The following is a 19,453-nucleotide window of genomic DNA, read 5'->3' as shown; positions in this document are numbered from 1 at the left end:
ACTGATAAAAACTACTTAATTACTGTAACGTGAGTATTTCTAATTCGTTACTTCACACCCCTGGATTTTACCTATGTGGGGACTAAATGTTTCCATAAGGACAGTAAATCCTAAAATCACCTATATTGTGGGGACCCCCCACCCCATTTCCCTATCAGGAAAATGGCTTAATAAACATGCATAATGAAAATGCAAAATGGTTTGTGTTGAGGGTTGAAGTAGGTCTAAAAAATAAATTAGTGCAGTATTAAAACAGTAGAAGTGAATGAAAAGTCCCCACCATGATACACCATGAAAAGCAGATGTATGTATGTGTGTGAGCGAGTATGAGTGGAAATCACCAGGCCACTAAGTGCCGAGAATCATTGGGATAATTACAAAGCAATACACATTCAGACACTCTCTGGCTCACTCACAGTGGGAATTCGTCAGCTCTGGGAGAAATTGATAGCTATTTAGCCACTGGATAGTCATCTGTTTTAATGCATTCATTTTACATTAAGAGCACTGCCAAATTTAATAGTAGAAATAGGGGTTGGATCAAAAGGGGGTCTTGTATGTGTGTGTGGCTGTACACACACCACATGCACATTTGTGTATGGCTTTAGGCCAGAAAAACAATACTCTACACAAATGCATACGTGAATGCTTGGCCAGTGTATCTGTGCGGTCCAGTTGCACATACATAACACGTAACAAACCACAGTACTCGAACGAACAATAGAGTTACCTTCAAAAGTGTATATACTGTAGATTGTTGTAATTCAGGTAGGTAGTGACAATTATGTGGCATGGTGATAGTTTAACGTTAGATAAATTGCATGCATTCAAATTCAAATTGAAAAAGAACTGACTATTCTGAACTGACTGATGAAAATGTTCAAGTGTATCATGATTATTAAACCATTTTATTTTTAAAAAAGCAGTGATAAAATTTCATTTTTGTTGACTAAAATTAGACATAATTTTCGTTTGATAGTAGGTATGACTAAAATTAATAAATGTGACATGATGAAATATTGACAATTAATTTTTTTTCATCATAAAACAAATCTGTGTGTAAAAATTAACACCTACTGTAGAAGACAGTTTGCACTAATACCTTGTATAGCAGCTCTTGCAGTAACATTGAGAATCCAACACGGACCTGCATATGAATAGCTTGCATTTGAGTCCATGTACTTGTGTAGAGTATGTTGTGGAACTTAGAGCCGCTTTACCACGATTCCACTGTGGGCCTGGGCATTTGTGGAAGTATGCTGAGTGCCTGCCCTATATTCGGCTCTCTGGCAGTTAAAGCGGTGATGGGTGTGAAAGGTGTGTGTTTTTTCAGCCCACATAAGTGGATGCTTCTGTAGATCCATGCACAGGAGCAGGTAGGTGTTGAAAGTGATAGCTCTGCATGATGGGAGCGAAGCAGGCAGAGACGCGATGTTGAGTTGCGATGGGGTGGATAAGGTGGGTCGCCCTTGCTTTTCCTCACCTACACGAGTACAGGGGACTGATTCATCCTCCACTTGGGTTGTTATGTGCATATGTGTGTGAGAGAGAATAATCAAAACTCCTGTCCGGTAAAGATGGGCCGCACTTGCTGCACACACTTGCACTCTCTGTTTCTCTCTCACACACACACACGCACACGTTTACTCCCTCCAGCCCACTCAGGTTTCGCTCCACTGCACTTCCCCACAGCTCATGTGCTCTCCTGTAAGTCTGCCATTAACTTCCAGCCAATTAAATGAATTTTGAGTAGTAATGTAAGCCATGCTGACTCTGTGGCCTTCTCTGGCTCCAGGGGCCTGTATGTGGCTGTTCTGGGGCCCCTGCGGAGGGGAGACTTCTCAACAGCACCCTGACCGGCTCCTCCCTGCTCAGTGAACATGACTTTTTCATTAAGCCGCGGAATTCCTGCACTTCAGTTGGAGGTGATTTATCAGCATGGAGCTTCATCTCAGGATCATAGGATCACACAAGTGCTCTCTCATGCGTTATTGTGTTTCATGTTGAGACCCAGGGGTGTGTGTGTGTGTGTTGGGTGGGAGATTAGGTGTTGAAAGCGTCTCAGGAGTCCCTCGTTTGGATGTTTGAGATGGAATCGTGGAAATATCTGTGTTTTTGTAAGAAAGAGACATAGGTCCTTGGATGGGTCTGTTTGGCCCTCTGGTGTCAGACCTGGAGAGCAATATATGTATCTCTGCTACATGGAAATTATGAATATTATCTCTGGTGTGTTGGAGAGCCTTGAACCTTCTAATATCCCTTACATAAAGTATAATTGCAATGCCATGTTGGTAAAACCATGTTATTCTTTGAAGCACCATAGTGCTTTGGTGTAAATATTGTACCAAAATTGTAATGGTGTAGCATATGGCTAACATATTTAGCATCAATTGCGTGGTAGACTAGCTTCAGTTTTGGGTAAAAAAGTGATATATTGCTGTTCTCTGGGCTGAGCCAGCTAAGGTTCACCCGTGTAAATCCTGCCCTTTTTATGGGCACTGTAAAACTCCCCACATTTTTTTTTAAAGATCTTTGAAGTTTATTTCAGGTGTCTTCTTTTTCGCTGCACTTATTTCCACAAAGACGGCTGAAGTATAGACATTAATTTCAGTTAATATATTCTCCTCCTCTCTTGTGAAGAAAGAAGAAACTGTGCCATTTCAAAGCAGGCAATGGATTGATTTGGTGTTTTATGCAAGCAAATCTGTGACAGATCAGTGTACCTGAGCTCTGATACGCTGCATATGTGTTAGGGAGGGTGAGGTGGAGAAGCGCAGCTCAAGCAAAGCCCAAAACATCCAGCAGCACCTACTCAATGACATCATACCCCCACTTCAAACAGGAAAGGGAGAGAAGGAGCGCACGAGAGAGCGTGAGGAGAAAGACAGAGCCTTTTACGATCACCTAATAACTCCATTACATGGAGCTGAGGGGCACACACAAAAAGCAAAAACCCATTCCTGGAAGTCAGTGGCCCTAATGCACATCTTAGGTATACCAGGATGACATATGATACCAGCACCACAATTGCCTTGAAAAAAAAAATCCCTTATAGCAATGGTACCCGAAAATTAAATATTACCAGAGAAGGAGAACATTTCAGGGAACATTATATTTTTTTCCTCTCTCACTGTTGTCAACACCTGATGTGGCCTTAATTGGGTTAAAAATCTAATGTTACTCTGGCTTTGTGCATCCGAAGCCGATGGAAATGCATCTCATCTCTGCGCTGCAGGGCAAAGCCAACTCAGCCGCGTCTTAATGAATCAATTTGTTTTCCCCGACCTTTGTCAGGGTTTGGGGGTGGTCTGTGCAGGAGATTAAGAGCTTCTCCAGAAGAGAGAAAATACATGTTTCACAAGGCAAAAAAGCAGAGAGATATTTTTTTCAGATTTGCATCATCTCCTTCATGGTGCAATTTAGTTGCTTTTTTTGTGACTCACGTAACAAAAGGTTAACAACGAGTACAAGGTAAAAAGACCTAGGAAAGATGCAGCTGTTTAATCACATTATCATAGTTGGTCTTTTTATATATAGTCTTACAGTGGAGAGAGGACAGGAAATGATGAGCAGAAGTGATTGGAAATGTTACAAGAGGTTTTTATTTATTTTTTTTTAACTCACATTGCCCCTTAAAGCATGACAGCTCAAACGCAAGCTGCTGGCCATGGCTTCAACCATCTTATGTGTTTTGAGTATTAAAGATACCAATGACCTTCATGCACATTTATCATTTTAAAGATGCACCATGCCGTTCTTGAACACAGAAAGGTTATTTGTTTCCCTTGTTTTACACTGAGTGTGGACAGTAGGTGTGCGTATTGTCTCACTATAAATCTGTCACTCTACATACACAAACATAATTCACCAAAGAGATGATGGCCATGAAGAATAAATAACGGAGAAATTGCCATTGATTAACACCGGCAGTATTCACAAGTTGCTTTCGTGAGCTTATAAAACAATCATGACTTGAAAGAAGACATGAATCAAGGTTAGTCAAGATGTATTAGTAAGTGCTTTGAGCATACATGCACAAGGTGATAAATAGGGACTAGCAGTCAGATCTATAGACCTGCAGTGCAACATATTGTGCTGGTCTTGTCTCATTGATTAGGTGTGGTGTGCTCAATGAACAGTGACTCAGCTCGGGATTGTTGTTTTACCGTTGGGTGTGCGGTGTGGTTGGCTTGTTTTGAGTTTGTGGATCGTAGCACATATCTCTGGTCCCCCCAAGGATCTCTATACCCTCTTCTGGATATGGTCAGAGCTCCCCACCACCGCCCCATCTCTCTCACTTTGCCTCGCTCTCAAAGAAGCAGGATTTGACTCACTGGTGATCAATATTTAACATCCCATGCGTGAAACAGGCAGATGTTTGGAGTTTCCTTTTCAGAGACGAAAGACTTCTCTTGAGTGAAAGGAATCAATGCACTTTCCTCCGTGTGTCCCTGCTCAAGCTCTTCATGTAGATGCTGGCATGCTCCTCTTGTCTACCAGCCCCGGGGACGCCAACGTCCCTCCTATGTCTTGTTAGCACACAGAGACACATGCTTACGCTAAGGTCCAGAGATCAGCGTACTGTTGATGAATGACATTGACTTTGTGTTAGACAACAGAGTCCTGATTGGTAATTGATTTATTCATTTGTAAATGGCATTAGGTATCCCGTTCATTAAAAACCCCATGCTAACTCTCGTGTTTATTCTCTCTCTACAGCATTTGCAGCAGCACGAGAACGCTGTGGAGGGTGAGTCGAGCTACTACCACTGTGTCCTGTGTAACTACTCCACCAAGGCCAAGTTGAACCTCATCCAACACGTCCGTTCCATGAAGCACCAGCGCAGCGAAAGCCTGCGGAAGCTGCAACGCCTGCAGAAGGGCTTACCCGAGGAAGAGGAGGAGTTGAGCGCCATCTTCACCATTCGCAAATGTCCTTCTGCCGACACGGGTAAGAAGTAAAAGAATACGAGTTTATATGCTCGTCTGATCTTAATGGCGTTCCCCTCTTTTGAAACTGAGAGTGGAAAATTCCCACGCCATTCATAATTCAGACTTGATAATTGATAGACATTGCATTGTAAATAGACTACAATGTTCATTGTAGTGCAGTTTCAGATCTGGTTACCAATAGAGCAGATTCTTATAATCACCTGGTTCTTCAGACCTGGTCATGCAGCATCAGGGGCACAGGAGTTAGTGAGATGTTTCTAAGTGAATGAGAACAGCACATCTTCAGTCCCTCGGCCGTGTCTATGACATCAATGCCGTGGCTCCGTGCTCCACTGATGACTGATAAGGCAAGAGAATATCCTAAGGACAATGGCGATCTGGCACAGCACGTTTATTAATACGAGTACAGTCCCCGTGCTGTTCTGCCATTAAACAAACAATCATAGATGCCATTAAGCTCCGAACGGCGAGGGGAGGGAGGCGCCAAAAACAAAAGGCGGGGGCCGAGGCCTTAGTCAGACCATACGTTAGTTCGCCATTAAAACGACAGAGCTGAAGTCAATTAACACACTGTTTCAGCATGGATTTGGTTTTCTAATCATTTTGGCTCTTGTGCCCTGACAAAAGACTTCCATTGTGCGTTGCTCCCCTCCCTCCCGTGAGCCAGGCGGCCCGACTGGCTCTTACTGTTGTGTCGTTGGGGGGAGAGAGAGAGAGAGAGAGAGAGAGTGTGAGAGCAAAAGACGGCGGGGGGAGTTGGCCTCTAAAGACGCTTTATTCCGAGGAGGCAGGGATAATGAAGCCAGCGGCCGGGAAATTGCGCAAAAGGCAGTCACAGATCTGAGGAGAATCATTAGAGAACATATTTAGCCGAGCAATTAAGGACAATTAAGCTTTCTGCTCGCTGCACTCCAAATATGTTAATGACTATAGTACAGTGGACAAGTGAACATGCAAAGGCAATAGGAAGGCCCACTTAGGTTAAAAGGGTGGGGGTGCAAGAGATTTAGAGTGTGTTTCTGGGTAGGTGGAGGTAAAGAGTTCACAAACAAGTCTGGTTTTCGCTCTCTCCCTCGTCTCTCTCTCTCTTTTTTGGTTGATGTAGCATTTATTTATATATTTTCTTGGCTAACCTTTGATGTGCGTTAATGGATTCCCTTGTTTGTGAGGCTGGTTGGAGGTTAGGTAATGACTCCTGCAGTAAAGATGTGTGGGCGGACACACACACACACACACACACACATTTGCAACCCTCTGCCATCTTTTTTCTAGTTGCAGCAATCCAGTTGTACCCCCTTGACGTCAAATGAGCCAACAACTCAAACAACACATTATGTCTGCTGTGCGGCACAACTTTTCCAAACTCTTCCAGAATTAGTCAGATGAGATGTTCATTTTAGTGAGAAATGGCTGCATTCTTTGATGATGGCTGATTGCGTGGCTATGCAAGCTTTTTGATGTATTTAATTACTAGCTTTTTCTAGACTAGATATTATTGAATTTCTGTACCTTCAGGAGATAATATGTAGATCATTAAGGCAGAGGTCTAGCCCAGTGCTGACTGGGAAATACTCATGAAGGACAAGGTGAGTGTAAATCGACCAGCAGCTCAAAAGTGAACCAGCCTGCCTCTTATTATCAGCTATTGTTTCCTACTCAGACATAATGAGCGAGAGAGAGGGGTCCCAGCATCTCTGTCCTTTGATAGCTGATACCTGCTAAGTTTTCAGGATCGGGCCTGAGAGTGCTCGGTTAGGGAGGCTGGGTCTTCAGAGAGGAACCGCTGTCCTAATAGCCTTTGACGCTCTGTTTACCAAACGGAGCGGGCTGCAGTTGGAGCATTGAACAGCTGATTGATTGCCCTGTGGATGCAAGATCAAACTCAAGCTCCTGTCTGCCAAGCCGTGGTGCACTGCTCAGCTTGAAAACAAGTCCCATCCCTTTAAATAGCGGGACCAAAGTTGACCGACTCTTTTCAACTCTTGTATGCATAAATAAGTATATATATTTAAAGGTCAGTTAAATGAAATGAGGTGTGTAATAAAGAATGTTGGCCTTCTTCGCCTTCTCCTACTACCTGCTTCGGCATCTTGTTCGAATTACGCTGGTAATGAACATACTTCTTCATCAGCGAGTACGAAACATTGCTAATTCCTCACCGTCGTCCGCCGCGCTTATGAACCTGCCCTCCCCCAGACTACCTTTACACTTCTTAACGTCCTGCCCCCCTTATCCAACTGAAACCATTCCCTGATGGTGTAATATTTAATTTCCTCCCCGCTAGCTCTTCTGAGGCACTGGGCTCTTTCTTGTGGTTGAGGCACAGTTGCTAAAGTGGTAGAAGGCTCCCCTGCTTGTTAAAACAAAGCTGGCCCTGGATTTCTGGGTCAGCTAAGCAGCAATTCCCTTGGCTGCTGCCGTGCGGTGTGCAGCACTGTTGGTGTTAGGTGCTGGGCTTCTTCCCCAAGCAGAGCTCGACTTTCCTACTCCCCAATTTTCTCGCCCCGGAGTTTCCAACGACCCTGGGCAACAACAATGTGGACTGAGAAGTTTTGCGTAATCCCTAACTCCTAAGTATTAAACTTCAGCATGCAAGTCATCCTGTGCTATGGGCATAAATTGTACCTCAAATCATGTAGACTAAAACATCTAGTGCCAGATTTACTAAAAAGGTCAAATTAGATTTAGAGCACAATTCCATAAAAGCACCGATGGGAGGGGGAAATTCTGTGTGTGATTTACTAACAATGAGCACATTAAAGAACACAGACGCAGTCAGATCATTTCCATAATGACCAGCGCAATCTACCAAGAGCAGTGCAAATTAGCACCTGCTTTAAGACATGCTTTTTTGGGCGTTAAATAATGGCGCAAATACCAGTAATTTGAGTAGCGCAAACGTTATTAAATCGTGTTGCATGATTCATTTTAATACTCTCCTCCCATAAATTTTGCGCCTGAAAGGGAAACTCCTACAAATGCATATTCAATAAGGTCAGGCGCAAAAATAACTGTGTCCATGCCTTTTCAGTGCTAATTCTTCACTGCGTGTCTTTAGTAAATTCTGACAGTTCTGGTTTGCTCTGGCGCAAGCTGTTAGTAAATCTGGCCCCTAGTTTTCAATTAGAGTTCAATGAGTTCAGAATGTAGTATGCAAACCTAAAACTCAAAACTCTTTGCCGGACAATTAGTTTGGAAGTTTATGAATTAAGAGCCTCCAGTAATGTACATTGACCAACAGATACAGCACTTTAATAGATCCCAGATTAATGCTGCACAGCCACCGCTGAGGGTGGTTTTTTGCATCTCTCTCTGTAGAACTGTCACATTCCATTTTCTGGTCATTTGTTAACAATATCAATGAGGATCATTTAAAAAAAAAAGATCAATACCACTAATTGAGAGAAAGTGTGCCATAGCAGATGCTGTTGATGAAAGCAATTGATTGTGGAAATATTGATTAGCGTTGTTTTCAGTTCTGATCCATATGGTGTTATGATATTGTCAATACCACTAATTGAGAGAAAGTGTGCCATAGCAGATGCTGTTGATGAAAGCAATTGGTTGTGGAAATATTGATTAGCGTTGTTTTCAGTTCTGATCCATATGGTGTTATGATATTTTTTTCTCTCAGAACTAACCAAGTTCAGGCTAGATTAAAGTATCCAATCACCCGTGAATACATGCCAGCTAAGCATTATTAGACCCATAACGAACACAATACAAGATATTCAGATATGACATTAATACATACACACTACAATTCTGTGTGGTGGTGGTGTCTGGGCACGAGTGCAGGTGGTGTAGTCTGGGTTTCTGTGGCATATATTTTTTTTGCCCTCTGATTCGCCCACAGAGTGCCAAGGCGGCAGAGTTTCCCATCCAATTAGAGCAGTGTGTGGATAAAAGGCAGGCATTGTTTTAATTCCTACCCCCGCGTTAAAAATGTGCTTCTCAAGCATGCCATTCTCTCACTGGATGTCCATTTGTCGTTCTTAACCCTTTCGCTAGCCTCAACAAAAAGGAGCTCTCTGCAAGAAGGGTTTCACAAAATTATAAAGCTCAGGCGCCCAAGACAACACACACTAACATGCTTACACGGACACAGTCAGCTTCCCGGGTGTGTGTGTGTGTGTGTGTGTGTGTGTGTCTGATCTTGATGTGTGGGAAGAGACACTACAGCAGTAGATGACAGGTTTTATGAGTGATGTTCACCAGGGCATATAGCTGGATGACACATTGGGGTCTCTCATTTCAGAAGACTTAATGGACTGAAGTTTTTTTTGAACATTGCAGACTGACAGATACAGGGGAGTAAGAAAAGAGGTAAGTGGAATTGAAAGATGGTTAGTTGGCTTTTTGGTAGCGCTACAGGCCTTTGGGTGGCATTGCTTACAGCCAGCCTGGAAGATTTGTGTATGTTTGTAGGAGAGAGGAGAGAAAGCTGTTTTGGAGTGTATACACATTGCACTGGCGCTGTGGATTAGCTGCTGATGTAAATCTTTTTCAGTCGCAGATGGCAGCACCGTGATCGCTGAGCTATGACGTGCTGCAGGAAATCCCTGTCTGTAGACACGGGAACAGCGGCCTGCTTGGCTTCTCGTGCCAACTGCAGCCCTCCCCTCTCAGTGCCCAAGCGGGAGTGGGAAGTGCAATGGAGAATCTAAACTAGACTTTGACCGATCCAAGGGTTAATGACATGACTTTTTGTTGTTGTTATAGTTTTATATAAAGAATGAAATTCATACTTACAATGACTTGAACACACCTCTTCTCTGATGAGCGTGTTTTTAATTTTTGAATTAAAATTAATTTACATATTTACAGAGTTTTTTGAAGGCATAAAGTCAAAATGTCAAGGTGATGGAGTTGTCCTGATATCAGCATGAAGAAAATAAGCCTTACTGCTTATGCTTTAAATAATTAAAAAAATATATAGATTTTTTTAAATGAATAATTCATATTTCAAAAAGAAAATATATAACTGAATGTATATAAATTTGTATAATATATAATAAATAATATGTAAAATGTAAAATGTATAATACAATTTTTTCCCTTTTTAAATTAACACGCTTGTATGTCATTGGACCCTAAACTAGATTTACATTTTCGCTGCCTAGACCAGGACATGGGGAAGAGTATTACTTTTTACAAAATAGGGTCCCAGTTTCTTCCTATCCCAGCAAGAATTGCATCTCTCTCCTCCAACTACAATCCGCCAGCAGCCTTGTGAATAGTATCAGCTACTATGCAAAAATACATTGCATGCACAGATTGATGCATTAAGCAAACACTGGATGTTTGCTATGCTCTTTGCTTTACTTACTAAAGCCCCTGGACGACGGACAGGAAATGTCAAGTGAGAGGAGAGCCGAGCGGTGTTAAAAAGGCCTTACCTTTATTTTTACTGGACTGGAATGGCACCCTGTGCTAAGAGAGATGTGGATGTGTGTGTACACATTTGTATGTGTCTGTTTCTTATTGACTGGGGCCACATGTCTGCATGAAGCACATAAAGCATGTGCATTCCACAGGGGAAGAGGCGCTATGAAGGCTGGCTAGGGCTATCCAGGGCAAGGCTCGTGTCTGGACCCGGGGCCACGTATAGCCCTGCAGACAGCAGCCGGGCTTGGAATGTCCTATTCTTTTTACATGCTTGTTAAAATGCAAAGTAAACCTTCCCAGAAACAGGATATTATAGCCGCTAACCACGACCCCCATGCCCCAACAATGCCATGGTACATCTGAGCAAAGACAGGGCAACTCATGCAACATCATTGAGGCTTCTTTTAATAAAGTCTGGTATTGCTGGGATGCTGCTAGAGATGAGGGGAAGCGATCTGATTGGCAAGGGCCCGGAGGGCCTCAGGTCGGCTCCTCTCGGACGTCTGTCCCCTAATCCACAGCTGAAGGCCACAGCCTAGCAGAGGAAATTGTTTTTAGTCCGCTGAGCGTGCCATGAATTTCATAAATGCATTACCTTTCATTTTGAAAAATATTAAAATGAAACTGTCCCTTTTATTAAAGAGCCTAAGTGATGGCTTTATGGATTTTCCACTCAGCGCAACATTGGGCAGGGCTCATATGTCCACGCCAAGCTCACACAAGGAAGTCTTTTCTTTGCCGGTTGGTTTATAGACAGCCGCTGTATAAATTCCTTCCCTGGCTCATCCTGCTACTGCAAATTGACCAAGAAGCCGTATTGCTATTCTAGGATTGTCTATGAATCAAAGCGGATTGCGTGGTGATTTCTTCTGCCGTTTTACTGGCCGGGCCCGGATAGCTCTGACCACTGGCTGCCCTAAGAGGGAGGTGAGAGGGGCTTGGGTCAAATGGAGGGCCTCGAAGCAGTACGTATGTGTGTACATCGAGCGTGCATGTTCAAAACGGAGCCTGTTTCTTTGCTCCATTTCGATCTGGAGATGATAAGAGGGTGTAAATTGTACAAGTGCAGCAGATTTGTATTGTATACAGGTTCACATGCTCACAGACACCCAATTAACACGCATGTGGGTGTTCACACACCCACAGTGGGATCCTGCGTGTGGGTGAAAGAGGCCTCCTATGTCATCAAGCCCACTTCAGGGCCCTCCATTTCAGGCCGTTGTGAGGTGCACTGCCCAGAGTGAGCGCAGAGAGCATTATAATATTAGTTTCTCTCACCCTCTTTCATTCCCTTCACCCGTCATTACGAGACACTCTCCCTGTAAGCTGATCCAAAAGATAGACAGTCCATCAGGAGGCAGTCAGCTCATTTGTACTTACCAAACGTGCTAATGAGTTCTATTCCGGGGCCTGGAGGCTGCGGTGGGGAGCGCAAGCGGGGCGTGAGGGTTTCGGGTGGCAGGCTGAAGGCTTGCGCTCGTCCTGTGTCAGTCAGGGCACTGAGACCGCAGAGGACAGGAACTGTCAGTCATGTGTCCAAGCTGACTGCGGCTAATCAGAAATGTGCGGTTGGAGGAGAAACAGCAGATGACATGGAGAGAGTTGAAAAGGTCTTTAGAAGTGAAAGAGCAATATATAATGTTCTTTTTTAAATACAAATTGTTGACCAATTTGAGATTATTAGTATCACCCGCGGACTGTAATTTAAGCATCCAAAATCTACTTTCAAAATCCTCGAAAATTAAATGGTACATTATATTATATGTGACCCTGGACCACAAAACCAGTCATAAGTAGCATGGGTATATTTGTGTAGCAATAGCCAACAATACATTGTACAGTATGGGTCAAAATTATAGATTTTTATTTTATGCCAAAAATCATTAGGATATTAAGAAAAGATCATGTTCCATGAAGATATTTTGTAAATTTCCTACCGTAAATATATCAAAACTTAATTTTTGATTAGTAATATGCATTGCTAAGGACTTCATTTGGACATCTTTAAAGGCGATTTTCTCAATAGTTTAATTATTTGTTTTTTTTCCAGATTCCAGATCTCGGCCAAATATTGTCCTATCCTAACAAAATATACATCAATGGAAAGCTTATTTATTCAGCTTTCAGATGATGTATACATCTCAATAATAAAAAAAAAAACCCTTATAACTGGTTTTGTGATCCCGGGTCACATATTTTATTTTATTTTATTTTATTTTATTTTATTTTTGATATGCATGTATACATGTCCACAAACACACACATTATAATTAATATAATTAATAATAAATGTAAAGATAAATGTAGTCTTAATAAATGTGGAGCTCTTCTCCAAGTATTCTGAAGTGATCTTTTGTATGTCAGATGTTAAGAAATGACTGGCTGTACATTCATATAGATTTTTCTTTTAGTTATGGATGTCAGTTACACTTGAGACTGAAGCCAATGGGTTTCTAACTGCTCTCAGATTTGGCATTTGATGCCACGCTGCTGCTTCAGTGAGACGGGTGATTTTTCCCTCAGTTAGAGTTTCATCAGTTTGGTGTGACCACAGGCTATGAAAACACAAAGGGAGTGAGAGATGGAGTTTTCCCATCATTGGTCAGAGACGGTGAAAGTTTTAGATTTTTGTCTTTTTTTAATAAGCTGATTTGTCCCCTCTAGAGAGGAAGCGAAAGATCAAAAGCTATGATCTTTGGCTGTGGATGAGCTGCCTGTGTTTTCAACATACAGCTCTGACAGCAGAATGCCCTCTCTCTCTCTCTCTCTCTCCGGCTGCGGCTTCTCAGGGCAACTGGCACATGAAACAATCCCTCGCTGAAGAGAAGATGCACGTTTCATTGCAGACATGCTGTCTGTTGTTTTGCGGCTAGAGCGCCAAAGATCGGGCTCTCACACACACATAGATACTAAAGAGAGCCATCTTGTCCCTCTGACCTGTCAATTATAGGCAGCCAAGCAGATGGCACTGATGAGAGAAGCAGGAATAATTCAATATTCCACCCTGCTATCCTTTACCTGTGGAGCCACTCGGCAGCCATTGATTCAGCCCTCGCTTGATTATTCACACACAGCCCAGAGGAGAGAAGGAGCGAGCGACAGAAGTGGGGACGGAGGGATGTTAGGGAAGGCAAGACAGCTGATCAATGTGACATTAGTGTATTCTGACAGGGGTCTTTGAGGGGAGCGAAGGCAGGATTCCTACACGAAGATGCCATCATGTTCGCTCCTTTTATGTGCCCGGCAAAATTTCACAGGCAAGAAACAGCGATTCTCACGCTATAGGCCGTCGCAGGGCTTATCGATTAGCCACACTGTAACATGTGGTTAGCGTTGTTGATGAAGACTTCTGATTAGTCCGCATACTGCTTCAGAGGCCTTCTGGGGCAATACGATGCCCCTTCAAGGCCTTGTTTGTCCGAAATTGACTCGACCAGATTCTTGACAGAGTGCGAGGTCTGTTTGACCAGATGTGAGGGCTCCTTTGCCCAGCAATGGTCGGAGACAAGCTGCTATTTGTTTTTGACAAACTGGGACATTCCTGGAGTTTGACTGGGCCAGATTTATGACGTCTCAAGCTTTCACACTATCTCTTTGTCTGCTTGGACTCTGTCTCTGTCATTTCTGTTTTATTAGTTGCTAGCAGACACATTCTCGCTGCAGCCCGTTCAGATGGGTCTGAGCCCACTGATTGATGATCTTTAGACAACGACGTTCAGTGCGAAGCGAATGTTGTGTATTTATTCAAGCACTTTGTGTCTTGTCAGACTGCGACTGGATAAAGTACGAAGAAAGTCAGGATAGCTGCCACGGCACATCAAAGGCCGAGTTCTCGTGAAAAGAATCAAAGCCATTTTTGCAAGTCTTGGTGTCAATTTATGGCCATTTGGCAGCAATTGCACCTTTATTTTAGCCATATTTTACCAGCCCTACGTAAAGACAGGGGAACAATAGCACTGCTGAGCCCGAATTTCCCTCTTTCTTTGTTTTACACATTGCCTGTTAAATGCTTACTGCATATGCAATCATTGTCTGTTGATTTCCAATCCTTGCTGCAGTTTACAAGCTTTTTTGCCCTTTTTATTGCGCTGGGATTCTTGGCATGGTCATTCGCAGAGGTCTTGGAGTGCATTTTTTTTTCTGTTAGAAATTAGTTTTAAAGACACAGAGAAGGGAAGGAAAGAAGGCAAATATGTCGGAAGGTTCCAGCTCAAGCCACCCTGACCAATTGAAAGCATTAAAGATGAATAATCCACAGTTCAGAAAGCAAGCAAAGGTCAATTTTCATGCTAACTGCTCAGTCACCGTACAGGAGTGCTCTGCGTATCGAGTCAATTCAGCTGGGCTGTACAGTCAAGTGGGAAAGACACGCAATTCCGGCCCCACTTTAGAGCCATGTGGCACTGCATTAGAGCGAGTGCCGCTATTAAAAGCTGCCCTCTCTTTTCTTCTCTCATTCTCTATGGTCAATGACTCTATGCACCTGTTTTGAAGACTTCCTTAGAGTTCCTCTCATTCTGAAGGACTAACAATCAGCTCATACGGCCTTAAAACGTTGCAGCTCTTTAGAAATGGAGTTTTTATCACTAGATATTAAGTTTTATAATATTTATATGTTTCGTAACTCTCATGCAAGCGGTTAGCATGCCAGAAACACTCTTGAAGGCCTTGTTTTCTCTCACTCTCTCCATATTTGCCCTCCATCTTTACTGTTGCCCATATGTAGGGGGTGCAGATGGAGCCCAATGTAGGACTTAAATCAGAATAAAGGGATTTAATTTGTGTGTCTCTGGTCCCTGCTTATCTGAATATTCAAACAGGCACTAATAGTGTCTCAGAAGGGTGGTTGAGCAGACAGGGATGGAAATTAGCATGAACTTACCAGAATCACTCCGCTCTGTGTCCTTAATGAGCCAATGCTATGGAGCAGCCATAGAGATGACAAGCCAACCCGTGCCTATTAAAGAAAACATACTGTACACACACACACACACACACATGCTCGCTTCACATCTACTGGTCCCTCAATTTCAAATCCATTCCCATGGTGTCAGTCATTTAAACCAGCGCAAATCAGACACATCAACAAACGATGAATAATACAGCAAACCTCTGTTTATCGCTGAGCACAGCCTAGAGACTCGAACGATTATTAGCAGAGTGTAATATATTAATAGTACATAGCATTTCTCAGGCCACAGTCAAAATGAAGTGACATTTTTGAAAATGTGTGTTTTGCGTGTATTTGCAGAATATCACACACAGTTGCAAAGGAGGTAGAGAGAGGGAGGGAGGGTTCATGGTTGGGATGGAGCCGCGGCATAGGTGTCCGAAATGAGCGTGCAGGTCGCTGTCAATCACGCCATGCTTGGCGCTAATCTGCTCCTGGTTTAGTTTCCGAGGTGCCTGTGTCAGTGGCAGGGAGGAATTAGGCAAAAATTGACCCTTTTTTGTAATGTAAAACGGGTGAGAAAATCTAATTGGGAAGGGAGGAAAGAGCGATGTCTCCTTTGTTTAAGGGTCTTCCGCAGTCACTTTGCAGGCCCTATTGTGCGCAAACTCACAATAGCATTAATTTGTGCTCCTGGTCTGGGCTCTTCCTTTCTCAGCTTCGCTGTGCAGTCAGCTCCTGTCCGTTCCACTCTGTCTCCGTGCTTCACCTCCACGCCCCAACAGAGCCCCCAAAAAAGGGTGGCTGAGAAACAGAAGTCCCCATGTCAAAATTCTATATATGAACCCTTTTTTTTTTATTCGGACCCATTAAAAAAAAGGCAAATTCTTTCGGACTTTGTCTGTTCGCCGGTCCCACCTCCAGGAAAGTTTTTTTTTTTCCAGAGAAATCCATTTCTCGGACGAAGCCTGAGTTTCTCCCAAATGTTATCTGATTTCAGGCATTCAGGATTTTAATGAGAAATGATTGAGTTTTGATTGCTCAAAGAGTTAAGTGCCGCTCTCACCATCAATGCCGAGCGAGTTCCTGGCCACAAGAGATTTTGCTTCCGAAGTCTAAAACCGCTCGACTCCCATCCAGAGAACGTGAGGGGGAAGGACTATGACTAGTAATAACTGATGAGCAGATAATTAAAAGCACTTCACTGCTGATTTTATTATTCTTTAAGATAAAAAAAAGTTAAACCCAAACACTTTCAAGTGAATCCGTCTGACAGAGGAAACCCTCAGAATGCATAGGACTTTTGTCCTAATGGCCGAGCTCCAAGTCATTTCAAGTCCTAACTGTATCTGACTGATCAGCCGAATGATACTGTGACACTGTACTTGATCATAAACAGACTCAGCTCTGCGAGTGTTTCCTCTCAAGTGCGACAGCTGCTCCAGTCGTATTTTATCTGAAGATAGGAGCCATCTTTAAATTAGCTCTTGAACATCGCTACAAAAGAAGTGCTCTTAAAGCATATGAGATCCTCTTACAGATGCTACATGTAAATGTGGTGTGACTTAGCACCCTGCTTTTTACTCTAAGCAGGAATCGAACAAATGTGACACTTAAGATATGAAGCTATTGAAATAATATGAAAATCGTCACAGTGAGTGGAAGCAAAATAAGATTCTGGGTTAGTCTGCTCATTCTGGGCAGCACTGAATGACAGATGGATGTCCAAAGAATGACATCCCCCATCTCTCTTGCAGATTTGCCCCTTGCCCTCTTCTTTTGTGCTAATTGAATAATGACTAACCTCGTCATATTTAGTGCACTATTAATGGCCCCATGCCTTGTGCAGGTGTAATCATGCGTGATAAAAAATGGGCCAAAGTTACTCAGCTACATGTAGTCTTGTGCACATTAAAGTGTCCTTTTTTTGTCTGAAAGGTCATTCATAACTTAGTTGCGCCGTTGATGTACAGTGAGAGATATTGATTGATTAATGCATAAGTGCTCAGAATCCATTTGGCTCAGTGAAAGGGAATGGAGGGAGGACCTCTCTCTCTCACTCTCTTTCTCTCCCTGTCTCTCTCTTTATATTTTCACCTCTCCCCCCATTGTTCGAAGGGCATCATTTTTCGCTGGCTGGGTTTAAGGGACAAAAGGCCTGTTTCTGCCAAGTAATGCATTCAAAGGAGCATTGATTCTCATCAGTGTCAGTTGAATTACTCTCAAAGGCTTGACAAGGATTGCTCTTATTTTAACCTCCTGTTTTTCCTGCCTGAAGAGAATTTCCTGCCCCAAGCTCCCCCTCTATGTCCAAAGCAAGGGCCCTTTTCCACCCATAGGCGTCCACCTTACATGAATACATAAGATTGCGATGGATGCGAGTACAAAACGCAGGTCCTGTGATTGACTTGTGTATGCACCCGCACTCATTCAGAGCTTCCTGGACCTGTGTGTTCGTTTATGATGCAATTGTCACTTATCGGCTGTTACTATAGGCTGTCGTGGGGTGTTAAACCATGCCACTGCTGTGCGTCCATTGTCTGTCCGCACATTAATTTCCGCAAAGACATGGATATGCTCCCCAACAAATGCTGTGAGGCCCCCCCAGTCTGGCCAGAAGGGCTTTTTAGGGCAGGGTCAAGGGGTCAGTACCTTTGCGCAACATGACAAGGCAGGAAAGAGCTTCATCAGCCTGCTCCTCAGCAGGGAGCTCTGTGAACCGAACTCGTGAAAAGCGGCCCGCCTGCCTGAGAAGCTGAGAGAGACCCCAGGCCTGTGAACCCACTCAGCCCTGCGGCTTTCATCTCCTCTGGGGAAACCTCCATTACATGCCCTCTCCCTCTGGACTGATTACTGCTACTGATAATGCCCGTACACACACACACACACACACACACACACACACACACACACATATTTGGTGATATCCTACTGACGTTTGCCCAAAGTGAGTAGCAAAAACGAATGATTTCAGCAGTAGCTGAGCAATAGCTCCGGAATATGTATGCAATTAAAAGGAAGAAATGCAAGTTGTGTTTGATAATGTCGTTTCAGGTTCATTTTCATCAAATGCGATCTTTTAGGGAAAGATAGCTACATTACGGCACGACTTGTATGCGGTGCAGCGAATACCGTAATCACCCTACTGTTGAAAGGTAATTCTGCGGAATATATGGAGAGTCGCCGCGTGGCCATTTGTGCGTCCGGTTTAACGCAATGAGAAACAACACATTAATGACAACGGCCATTCAACAGCGGAGGCAGTGGGCAATATCTGAATTAGCCCTCTTACACTCGTGGCGAAATTGCATTAATGCCGCTCGCAGCTGTCATTCTCTGGAAAGCCCATCTTTAAGAACTTTGCTTTGGGGGAATGAAAAACAATCATATAATGGTATAGTAATTCATGCAGGCCAATGTTTTCAAATGTTGTAGTAATTATGAGAAATACTCTTACTTTCTCCTGCACAGGCGTGGAGAGCGAAATCTCATTTCCGAGGGAAAAGCGGGGAAAAGGAACACCCTGAATAATCATTGTGTTTAATGCTCTAGTCATAATCCGAGGTTTTATGATGGTTTTCTAATGATTTTCTAATGATGTTAAATATTAGTAGAGAGTGCAGCTATAATTTGAACGCAGCAGTCGTTTTTGCAATGCTCTATCAGCACACCCGATTGCAACAGCAATGAATATTGTGGCAGGGAATAAGATTTAGGGTCCATTCCTTTTGGTGTTGTATTTTGCCGTCTCCCTGTCCTCCATAAATCCTCATCAGGTCCCTTTCCCTTTTCCTCCCGCCGAAGCCGCCGCCTTCACCCTTGCTTCCCAGGTGGGAATGCAATTAGGTGCCGGGGCTATTTCATTCAGTGCCACTGTCTGTCTGCTCGCTCTCTGCAGTCATTCGTACTGAAAAAAATGCCCCTCTCAAATGAGTTGCACCAGCCCTGGTGGAGCAAGCACCTCAGTGGTCCCCTGGGAAATAACAGCATAAAAAGAGGGGAAGGGAGGAGGTGGGAGAGGTAAAGGGATTGGAGGGGGGGGGAAATGGGATGGACAGAGAAGGGGGAAAAAAACGCTCTGAATGGCTATCAAACGAACACTGGCAAAAGCGCGGTCCCTGATGACTGGCAACACACAGCAAAATATGTATTGGAGACAAAGCCTTTGTCTTCTTCCTGGGCCCCTACAATGAATTACACAAATCCCACCACCCCCACCCC

The 19,453-nt window shown here is 43.5% G+C and overlaps 1 protein-coding gene across 5 annotated transcripts in view; it reads left to right on the top strand.

Annotated features, from left to right (window-relative positions):
- Nucleotides 1-19,453, top strand: part of zfhx3b (zinc finger homeobox 3b) — a 238,114-nt gene that overhangs the window by 167,888 nt on the left and 50,773 nt on the right. For all 5 annotated transcript variants that reach the window (XM_016475618.1, XM_016475619.1, XM_016475621.1 and 2 more), the window contains one exon: nt 4,720-4,951. In XM_016475618.1, coding sequence (XP_016331104.1) covers nt 4,720-4,951 — 232 coding nt within the window. The remainder of the gene's footprint in view (nt 1-4,719; nt 4,952-19,453) is intronic.

This window comes from Sinocyclocheilus anshuiensis, unplaced genomic scaffold, assembly GCF_001515605.1.
Source record: "Sinocyclocheilus anshuiensis isolate Anshui unplaced genomic scaffold, SAMN03320099.WGS_v1.1 scaffold256, whole genome shotgun sequence".
Taxonomy (NCBI): Eukaryota; Metazoa; Chordata; class Actinopteri; order Cypriniformes; family Cyprinidae; genus Sinocyclocheilus; species Sinocyclocheilus anshuiensis.
This window is presented reverse-complemented; position numbering and strand designations above follow the sequence as displayed.